The 11,528-nt window shown below is 43.0% G+C and overlaps 1 protein-coding gene across 1 annotated transcript in view; it reads right to left on the bottom strand.

Moving 5' to 3' along the window:
* Positions 1–214: 214 nt before the first annotated feature.
* Positions 215–11,528, bottom strand: part of Pawr (pro-apoptotic WT1 regulator) — a 79,648-nt gene continuing 68,334 nt past the window's right edge. The window contains exons 5-7 of the mRNA XM_032912196.1: positions 5,443–5,590; positions 2,775–2,879; positions 215–1,353 (exon numbers count right to left, since the gene is read on the bottom strand). Coding sequence (XP_032768087.1) covers positions 1,267–1,353; positions 2,775–2,879; positions 5,443–5,590 — 340 coding nt within the window. The 3' untranslated portion in view covers positions 215–1,266. The remainder of the gene's footprint in view (positions 1,354–2,774; positions 2,880–5,442; positions 5,591–11,528) is intronic.

Raw genomic sequence — 11,528 nt, 5'->3', positions numbered from 1 at the left:
CTGTCAGTATGTCCGCCAGAACTCCACCTACCCAGGCTGGAGATCAGTTATCCGATCTCTCAGTGGTAGAGTACTTACTTGCTGGGTTCAGTTCCCAGCACCATTAAAGAGGGATGAAAAAGGAAAGAGATTGGAGGACAGGGCATCCATGTGTTGAGAAAGGAGGAGGATTCTTAGATGAAAATACGACGCAAAACTACCCTAAATACCAAGAATATTTAATAGAAGACAACTTTATTTTATAAATCTTCAAATATGGTTGCTTTAAAATCTTCAGTGTTAGGGTTATGGGATGATTCTCTATTGACAAAAAGCATCCCAGGGTGTCTCCAACTCAGGAATTGGCTGAGATATCTGTGTTATCTCTGCTTACACACGCTGACGTATGTGTACATATTTTAAGTGTGGAAAATTTTTTTAGTTCTGATTTTTGAAGCACATGCTATTCACAGCATCAATTTTCTTCTTCAATACTGAAATTGTACAAAATTGAGGCCTGAAGGATAAACAACTTTTTAAATATCCCATTATTTACTAGTAAACCCTAGAGCAATAAAAAAAAAAGAATGATAGTACCTACATAAGAAACTATACATTAACTGTTTTTCAGAAGTTATTGAAATTTTTTTCAATATTCAAACACAAAATAGTAATTTTTCACTTACTATAACACAGTTCAAGTATTCTCTTAAGTTTATATTTAGCCAACTAGAACATATGAAATAACTGCAAAATAGCTTTCCTTTGAACGATTACTGCTATACAAAGTAGTGTATCTGTTACCACTCAGAATCAGGAGAGCCCGTGGGAGGACGAGACGGCAGACACGTCTTTATGAGTAGGCATTAGCACACGGAAGGCGCACGCATTAGTAATAGGGCATCTGTAGGCAACTCCCCCAAGGATTTGAATTCATGTAAACAAAGACTATGCATCTTCCTTTAGGGAGGATATGTGCTAACATAGATAAAACATATGCAAATGGCTGCTACTTCGAACCATATATTATCTGAGTATCACACAGAACCAAGAGGCATCACCTATCATTTTAATAGCTAAAGATGTTAACTTCTATGTGAAAGACGGGGATTTACACTTTTTAAAAACTAGTAATGAGAAAGAGTAAATTTTGAGGAGAAGAGCTCCACGTGTTTTCTAGAAATAAATATACAGTTCTCTCAGCGCACGGAATCACGGGCGCCTTCGCCATGACATTCATCAGCGGTTCAAAAGCAGGTTTCCCACACCGAGGCAGCCTTGCGTCTTCTACCTTGTCAGCTGCCCTACAACTTTCAAAAGAGTTTTATTTTCCTGCTTTAGTTGCTCGTTTTCGTCTTCCATGTCATCGAGGTCCTGGAGGGTACGGAGAAAATACCAGGTTAAGACTACTGAAAACTCCAGCAAAGCTGACGTAAAGCACAAAGATAACTCATTTACCCTATGGTCTCTGAAGTGGTAAGATCAAAAATTACATGGAATGCGCCCTATCATCACGTGAATGGGCGATTCTCCTGAAATCTGTTTCCTAAAAAAACAAACCAAACAGTACACACACACACACACACACACACACACACACACACACACACATCGGGTGGGGTTGCCCTACATTAAATTTCTAGCAACAAATAAATACATAGGCATATAGTTAGTACTAAAACCAGAGTAAGCGTTCGTTATGAGGAATGTCACCTGAAGGAAAAAGCAGGCATGGATAGATTATCTTTGCAGTTCCAACCTGACGAAGTCTACCTCAAGGGCAGCACTGTCGTGAGCTTACACTTTGAAGCTGGACTGTCAGGTATATGACTGAAACTTTAGCACAGTCAGAAATAGTCACAGAATGAATGATGCTAAGAAAGAGATCTGTTTAAACTATTCATTTAAATTAAATGATAAAATATAATCGTGTGTCATCACCAAACTGTATACTTGATAAAGAATCCTAAAATTTAAAGTGTTAACACACAGTCATGAATCATTACTAAATTATAAACTTGGGAAGAGGTTTTTTTCTGATTATTTTTAATGCTCTCGGTGTCTGAGACAGCACAACCATATCATGAGCATCACAAATATTTGCCCGGCCTCTTGAACTGAATTCAGCACAAACAGAGACTTGCTTATACTAGGATCAAGATGACAGATTACAAAAGACCCAAGTCAAACACTGGCTCGGGCAATGACTACATCTACCTGGAGCAAGTTAAACAGGGACCCCCGTCCTCATCTATAACATGCAGTTGCTGCCTTTGAACTGCATCAGAAGAGGCTGGCGTGCGATGAAGCCCCCCGTTCAGTGTAGCATATGGGATCAACCCGTGGCACTGCACAACCAAGGTAGGCCCTTTACCATTTAATTATTCTGTGGTTTGCAGTTAGGATGGGATAAGGGGACTCAGCCTTTTCTTTCTGAAGGACAAAATCTTGTAAAAAGCAGAACAATGGGGTCTTTAATCACCACAATCTCCTTAGTAGATGCTTCTGGCTTCAGGCAGGAAGTAATTCTAGGCATGAACTGAAAAAGGAAAGGCTCCAAACCCAACAGGACAGAGCGAGGGCCTGCAACCCAGAGCCGGGGATGTCCTAAGAACCATTTGAAGAAGCGTGGAAAATACAATGCTTACGAAACGGCGGGATAGGCCTCACCATCAGTGACCATCTCTTAACCAAAGAGCAAACCACACAGGCAATGAACACGCTCACCACCTTTGCATGCTTCCGTCCAGTGACCAAAGAGAGAAACCCAGGGACTGAAATACAGGAACACTTACTCTATTTAACAAATCAATCTCTTCCTTGAGTTTTCCAATCATTTCTTCTTTATCTTGCATCAGCCTCGTAAGTCGAAGGTTTTCTTGCCTTTCTCTCAAGACTTCCTAGAGAATAAATTACAAAGCATCATCAGGGAACCGGCTGATTATAGTATTTCAAAATGGCGGACACCTGTCAATAACAGAGCAAGACTCCAGACATGAGCAAAGCCCCTTTCAGCCGTATCTGACACTGGAGACATGACAGTGATGATGACAGAGACAGACAGACAGACAGACAGACACACACAGACCAACTTTGTAAAGGAAGAAGAGGAGAACACACAATTTTTTTAAATAGCAAAATTGCAAAATTTTTGTGAATTATACAGGAAAAGGTGTAATTTTTCTGCTGTTGTGGTTTTCCTTTAAAAGAGATGCTATGTACTGGGCATGGTGGGCCATACTTAGTGTCAAAGTTGGGAGTCTTTGCCTCAGGGCAAAGGATCCCTTGAACTTAGGAGTTCAAAGCTAACAAGAGCACCATAAACAAGATCCTGTCGAAACAATTTTAGAGGAAGAAGCATTTTCTGTAGTGGTGTAGCCATTGATAACCCAATGAAGCTCACTCTGACAGTCCAGAAGTGGGAAGAGTTGGGAAGAGAATTCATGGAAGTGGCCGGGGAAGATGACGGTGAACACAAGGGAAACACAGTATCCACATACATGAAGTGTCATGAGGTCTGCTAGTATATTTAATTAATATATTTTAATAAAAGGAATCACCTAGGAGATTAATAAAGCACATTCCATGGAACCAGAGAGAGAGAGAGAGAGAGAGAGAGAGAGAGAGAGAGAGAGAGAGAAGGAAGTTTAGAAGTAGAGGCTTGCTTCACTTTGCTCGCTGACAGCCAGGAGGCAAGCATCTCTCCCTTCACGGCCCTGCTTCAGCAAGGACAAGAAACGACAGGGCTGGCCGGTAACAGCTGCAATTCTAAAACTGTGAGTCACAAAAAGAAAAAAAAAATCATCAAAAGAAAAAGAAAACAGCAATAAACCCCCGCAAAGTATCTTCCTCAAAGGACAGACAGACCTAGACTATACTGTACTAAGGGAATGTAGTCTCATAAAGACAGAAGTCGAACCTTCTCTCTCATTCACAGACCCCAGCTTTAAATGAATGGAAACAGGAGTGTGAGAGTTGGCCTAGGTTATAAAACTAGGTATCAGACCACTGGAGAGCAGGAGGTGTTACAAAAGTAGGGGACGATGCCATGTGAAAAGATGAGAAAGCTGAGAAGATACTGGGGTTGGGAGGGTACAAGGGAGAAGGGGGAAGAAAAGTGAGAAAAAAAGGAGGGGGTGCTAGAGAGATGGTTCGATGGCTCAATGGTTAAGAGCACTGACTGCTCTACCAGAGGTCCTGAGTTCAATTCCCAGCAACCACATGGTGGCTCACAACCATCTGTAATGAGATCTGATGTCCTCTTCTGGTGTGTCTGAGGACAGCTAGTGTACTCACATACATAAAATAAATAAATCTTTAAAAAAAGAAAAAAAAACCCAAATTTTGATTGCAACATGCCATAATGAAACATGATGCTTTGTAAGGTAATAAAAATGTTTTTTAATTAAAAGCATAAGTCATTATTTAGAAGTTTTGAATTCAGGGTCTCTAGCTTGTTGTTTTGCACACCTATGATCCTATCCTCGTGAGGAGGAGGCAGGCAGATCAGAGATCCACCATCATCTTCAGTTAACTGGACTGTCTGAGACACAGGACTGTCTCCATAAAGCTACAAAAGATGCAAACTCCGGGGCCTCCTGGGGGAGCTGGCGAGGTATCTAGTAGCACTTGCTTCTCTCCCGTCCTCAGAGAAAGCAGCCGGCTATCCAAAGCCATCAAAGGCTGCCTGTCAGCTCCTCTGGAAGACTTGTTGAAAACTAATAATGCGTATTCACTAAGCCTTCAAATTTAAATAATGATTCTGATCAGAAACAGGGGTTAATGCTTAAAAGCAACCTAAATATCACCGATGTGTAAGCAGCAAGTCAAACTAGATAAGTCTCAAAGTAATCTTTGTATCACAGGAAATAAGGTCCATTCTGTAAAACAGGACAGATTCCAACCAAATAGGTTAGCACCATTACCAGTTTCAGATGCGTGTCCTCGGGACACGCCTCAGCTCTGTGGCTCCTAATTTTACTGCAGTGTTCATTGAGCTGCTGTCAGGACATCTGTGATATGTGTATCCTATTCTTACATGAAGGCAGTTCAAGCTCCAAACCCTGGCCTCACTGAGAATGGCTGTAAGGAACAATATGTTCAGATGATGGAGCGCACAGCACAGGCTGACAGTGCAAACATCTAAGCACTCAGAAACCGCTCCTCCCACCACAAGGAAGACTCGATGGAACAGGAGCGGCTACTGAATCAATGTCAAGGACTTGGCTCAATCCTGAAGTTCTGCCACCACAAGTGGACTGAAAAGCACTGAGGAAGTGGGGGGGACCCAATCACCAGGACCTAGGAGCTAACACACACAGTGAGGAGTCCAAGTAGCTCCTGGAGTAGAACCCGATGTCTCCTGCCTGGGTGCCCCACCTCTCTTTCTGGGCCGATGCCATGAAACTGAGAGAAGAATGCTAAAGTGTGCTAATGCTATTTTGAATAATTCACAATTCGTACCTTCTCAAGATCTTCAATTCTCTTTTCCAGGGAGCTACTTGAAGCGAAGCTAGCAGGCGCACTGGCATCTCTGTTGTGTCTACTGAAGCCACTTCTATCTGTTCGGGGATATCTATTTGAGATTTCTTCTTCTGGGGCACTGGTTGTGCTGTAGAAATAGAAGTGAATATTATATAAACCTTCCTGACACCCTAAAAGAAAAAAATGGCAAGGCTATTTCCTCTTTAGCCTGATCAATGACTCCCTGAGGACACAGGGCGTCTGTTTACAGCTGTGAATTTACTCCTCAGTCTAACACAACGGGGGAGAAAGTATAAAGGCACACGAATTCTCCCAGCTAATTCCCGGGTGACTGTTAGACAGGCACTGTTCTGGGTGCTGACGCCGACAGCAGCCACAAACTCCAGCTGTCCTTCAACAGGTGTGCCACCAAGATCGATACTGGGGACCGGGACAGAATGGATCTGCTGGACGGCTGCGGTGACGTTAACTTCTCTTTATTTTTTCTTCTTAAGAATGTTTTTACAGTCAGGCTAAGGTGGCACACACCTTTAAGCCCAGCACTAGGGAGGCAGAAATCTGAGTTTGAGGTCAGTCTGGTCTACAGAGAAACGCTGTTTTCAAACAAGCAAACAAATAAGAAAATGAAAATGAAATTGTCTTTTACTTCAGAGTTCAATGTCTCATTAAATTCTAAAACATAAAAAACATCAAAAATGTAATTTTTAGGGAAAAAAAGTAAAGAACTGCATAAAGTTGCGTACTTCCAACTGACAGTCTGCACAGGCAACTGCTTCTACTCTGACGCCTTTTCAACCAGCAATTTCTCAAAATGAAACACTACCTCACAGCTGATTAACAGCACGGTCAATATTTACAGTGTTCGATGTAACAGGTGTTGCTCTGCTCTCTGAGTATCAATAAAATTACCCCCAAACTTTATGGCTTCAGATAACACACACTCATCAACTCAAAGTTTCTGCTGTTCTGGAATTTAGAGGCAGCTTAGGGGGTAATTAAGACCGTGGGTCTCTTGTGAGCTGTTTGTCAAAATGTTGGCCATTGCTACAGTCGTCTGTGAAGGCTTGACTGACCTGGAGAGTCTGCCTCTAAGTCCATTGGAGTATCTGTGAGTAAAAACACTCAGTGCCTCCCTGCTGTAGGCCAGAGGCCTCAATTCCTCCTAACATGGATCCTTCTAGTAGGCTTCTTAATCCGTGGCAGCAGGCTTCCGGAGAGACCGAGATTTTGGAAGCAGGCCAGAGGCTGTAGTGTCTCCACACCACAGTCTCAAGGTAGCATGCCACCACACCTGCGTCCTTTTGCTATACATTTGATCAGCCTGGTGAGGGGGTTACAGAAAGCTTAAGTAACCAGGAGGAAGGGCTCGTGGGGGCATCTGGGGACTCATCTACAGTAGATGACCCTAGTACATCTACAGTGAAACAGTTTGTTTTGATAGCACTTAGAAACTAGTCTCGTAAAAGCAGGCTGACAAAAAATATTTTAAAGCAACCTCAGGAAGCTCAGGATACTCACTTAAAAAAAAAAAAAAAATTAACCGACCCAGGCAGTGATAGCGCATGCCTTTAGTCCCGGCATGTGTGAGGCAGTGGTAGGCAGATTCTGTGAGTTTGAGGCCAGCATGGTCTACAGAGTAAGTTCCAGGACAGCTGGGGCTACACAAGAAACCCTGTCTCAAACAAACAAATAAACAAACCAAAAAAAACAAAAAACAAAACAAAAACAAAAAAAACCCCAAACAACAAAAAAACAAATACAAAAACAACAGAAACAAAACAAACTTTCGATCTTCCATAAGTAGCCACCTGAAATATTTTATATGCAAAATAACTGTAAAATCTAAAGTAGCTGTGATAGTTTGAATGTAACTGGTCCCCACAGACCCATAGGGAGAGGCACTATTAGGAGGTGTGGCCTCGTTAGAGGAAGTGAGTCCTTGTGGAGGCAGGCTCTGAGGTCTCATGCCCGGTGACAGTCCCTTTCTACTGCCTGTGGATGAAGATGTAGCACTCTCAGCTCCTTCTCCAGCACCGTGTCTGCCTGGACATCCTCCCACCACCACGGCAACAATGGGCTGAACGTCTGTGATGTAACCAAGCCCCCAGTTAAATGGTTTCTTTCAAGAGTTCTGGTCATGGTGTCTCTTCACTGTGGTGAGGGGAAAAATGGGCTCCTGACTTAGGAAGTTCCCAGTCAGATCTTTTCTTCTTATCTGGTCTTACGGGATCTATGGCAATTTTCAAACACGCAATACCATGGCAACCACCTAGTTCATTGATTGTGCTAATTTTATTATGGGCCCACAAAGGCAAGCTAAAGAACTTCACTGCATAACTGCTACTTTTTGTTGTTCTTCTTCTTTGACCTTACCTGCCACTGAAAAACATCTGACATTCTTTCACAAAATTTTGCAGAAAAAGTTAAGATGATTAAAAAAAGAGAAATGGGGGATGATGATGATGATGTGTGTGTGTGTGTGTGTGTCTGTGTCTGTGTGTGTGGAGGGGGGTTGGGGAGTGCTAGCTAACAGTCAAGTAAATGTAAGGCACATATTTATAGAGCTGGCCACCAAACTTCTTTCTTATCTTGCAAAAACGCCCGAAGTTCACCTGAAGTTCAAATACTTCTAACTGAAATTTTCCCTTTGAAAGCCAACATATAACCACTTAGCATACAAGAGTCGATTAGCCCGACTGATAAGATCAAACCAAGCTAACTTTTTTTTCTTCAGGAATTTCAGACTTAAAGCATTAGTGTTTAGTCCTCCAAGCCTTGAGTGAGCTACTGTGACTGCGGCGGATGGAGTTCAGCTGACACAGCAAGGCGAAAGGCTCTACGGCTCACACTCTGACGTAAACTCCCGGGTCTTTCAAGCGTGGCTGCTTCGTTATTATCAGAGTGCATTATTGCGAGAGCAAGGCGGGACAGCAAACTACACGCAGCCCTTTAAAACGCAGCTCTTTACAGCAAGTTGTGTTTATCTGCAATGAAGCTAAAAGTAACTTGTTCCTTGTGTCAGTAACCAGTGTGTTCCCCATTCTATGCAAGTTCTTATCTGTCTGACAGTCTTTCCACAGCTCTCGTACTAATCTACACACTACGCAGATCTGACCAGTCTATACCCTATGCACAGATGGGACTAGGGTGATGAATGCCAAGTATAGGGACCAGAGGACAAGCTTAAGTGTCATTCCTTAAGCGCTGTCACAAACATTCACTCACTCGTTCATTCATTCACAGACAGTCTCACTAGACAGACCATGCTGAGTTTGTTGGTCATCTCCAGGATCTCCCTGCCTCTGCTCCCACAGCACGGGGATTACAAAGGCTGGCTCAGGCTACCAAGGCTGAATATTTTTACATGGGCTCTGAAGATTAAACTCAGGTCCTTGAAATTTAGGGCAGAGCCATCTCCTCCAGCCCTGTTCCGTTTTAAAGCAATTTGAAGTGGAACCCGGTAAGAGACTCAAGGAGTACTAATCAGTGATTACGATCATCGTAAACGTCTGCTTATGCTGAGGCCAAATGTGTTTCCTCAGTCACTTTGTTCGGAACACATTTATGACATGCATTCAGATACCACATAAATTTTAATGCTCACACTGTTCCGTTAGCCAAGCTTCTTCCAGAACGATGTACTATGAACTTCGCCCCTCTATAGCATCATGGCTAAACCCTGAACTCAGCTACACTGAGGAATAACGTTTCTCAACCACACTGGTGTAGACGCATCCCGGACGTCTCTGGAATGACCTTAACTGTTACCACTCAATTTTCTACTGGTGTCACAATTAGAAAAACGTGTGCCCATATTTTAAGACATCCAGTCAAACCTGCCTTGTTGTTAGTAAGTTAGAATTCAAGATAAATATAAATTCCCTAAGATTTAGGGAACATTTTAAAAAGCAGAAACTTAGGATAATGAAAATGAACATTTTTGGAGTCCCGAGTGACTGGCACAAACATGCCATGTGCTCTAACAACCTCCCTACGCCTGACAAACATGCAGCTTCCACAGTCTTGTGCCCATCTATACACTATGCAGATGTGACCGGTCTATACCCCACACACAGATGTGTCCACTAGCCATGGACCTGGACACATGACCACAGAAAGGCAGCTTGGGAATGCGAAAGGCTCCCTCTAGAATTCTTCACTTAGGTTGTCATGGATTACAACAAACTGTCCAGGGCCATGCCCCAGCGCCCCAGTGCCCCAGCGGCACTCAGCGCACTCCGCTACAGTGTTTAAACTTACATTCAGAAGAATGAGGTACACATACAGGAATCAGAGTGCAGAGAGCAGCTGAGAAGCAGGGTAGCCCAATAAGGCTAAAACATAAATGTGAACAGAAGATAAGATAAGAGGACAGAAAAGCAAGCAGGAAACCTGAAAGCTATTTTATAGAATTCAAACTAATCCAAACTCAAAAGTCTCCAGTGTTCTAATGGCAAACTCATCTTGGAATGTGTGTTTGTTTACTCGCTATTTTGTGGGATTTATGATGATCATATAAAGTAGTATTAACTGTGTTGCCAAAATATAGTATACAAAGGCTTGAAAAAACCTCCCAAACTGTTTTATTTGTGCTACAATATTCGTTCTTACAGGAAATGACTATTTAAATTTTAAAAAACCTTTAAAAATCGTGCATATGCTTCACTCTTCCTGAAGATCTATTTTAATAACTCATGATACAGAAACTCAGAGAAGGATCTATTTGTATATTTGTTTTTAATGGCTATCACAGAGATGTAAAATCTGGACGATGTCTAAGAAGCTTACTTAAAATCTGGAAATCGTGTTTAGTTTATGAGAACAGATCTGACTCTGTGTATCTTACTCTTCAACAACCACGTGGTCATTTTTGCACTTTGGTCATGTTTTCCCTGTAAAGTTCCTGACCACAGCCTTCACCTATTTTGTGATCATTCGTTAAACTAGGTAATTTATAAACTCATTAAGCAGTCTTAATTTCAATGTTGTGCGACAGGGACAAAGCGGACAAAGAATATTGCTTTCCAGACACTTCAGTGTGGAGTGGCCACCGGGTAAGGTGTTCAAGAAGGAATGCCTAACTAAGCAGGCCCAGCGCTGGCTGCTCAACTGCCGCCACTGATCCCCACCCCCACCCGCAGACCAAAAGTTAAATATGACCCAGACAGGAGAGCGAGCGCTGTACTCCGGGCTCCTCAAGGAGGCTGAGATTGGAGGCCCTACCTGGGCCCTGGAGTTGGAAGCCAGCCTAGCCAGCTTAGTGAAACATCATCTCAAAGCAATAAACAAACAAATGTATTGAAAGTAGATAGTAATAATGAAATGTATTGAAAGGAGATAGTAATAATGGACACCTGCACCCTGACAGATAAGCTTACACAAGCCCTCACTTAGGAAATCACCGACTTGGACTCACACGTAAGGAAGACCGGTGACTCGAGAGGCTAGTGGGTCTCAGGGGATTAGAGGCCAGTCTGCTCTACAGAGCGAGCTCCAGGACAGCCAGGGCTACTGAGAGAAACCATTTCTAGGAAGGGAAAACTACCTGGGAATATAGTGGGAGCTGGGAATGTAGTGCAGAAGTAGAGCCCTTGCCTCACCCATGTATGGCCCTAAGTTCAATGTGTAGCATCTAAAACAAGTAAGGGGAATGGGAAGCCATTAAAGCAGGAGAGGGAATAGAACTCCTTTTACCAAACACACTATAGACTGACAAAGACAGCACATGGCCAGCAGTTAGGTTAGGCTGCTGGCCTAACTGGCCTAACACCCAAGAGGATGTGGTGGTGGTGGTGGTGGTGGTGGTGATGGCGGCACATTGAATAGACTTCAGTTCATCTCAGTCAGGGCTGCAGAGCCAGGTGAGATAATGAGAGGAAAAATGAGTAAGAAAGCAGTTGTAGCCGGAGGCCCCAGTTCTCAGTGCCAGAGTCTCGCTGGCTTCAGCAAGAGTAAGCATGCATGTTTACCACTGACGGCTACTGTTCAACTCCTACTTTTGAACGTGCTGAGCTTAGCATGCTTCTCGGGTATCTAAAGTAACAGCTGCTGGTTACTTTTCCCTA

The sequence above is a fragment of the Rattus rattus genome, chromosome 1 (assembly GCF_011064425.1).
Source record: "Rattus rattus isolate New Zealand chromosome 1, Rrattus_CSIRO_v1, whole genome shotgun sequence".
Lineage (NCBI taxonomy): Eukaryota > Metazoa > Chordata > Mammalia > Rodentia > Muridae > Rattus > Rattus rattus.
The sequence above is the reverse complement of the archived record's forward strand: the minus strand, read 5'-3'. Positions and strand labels throughout refer to the sequence as shown.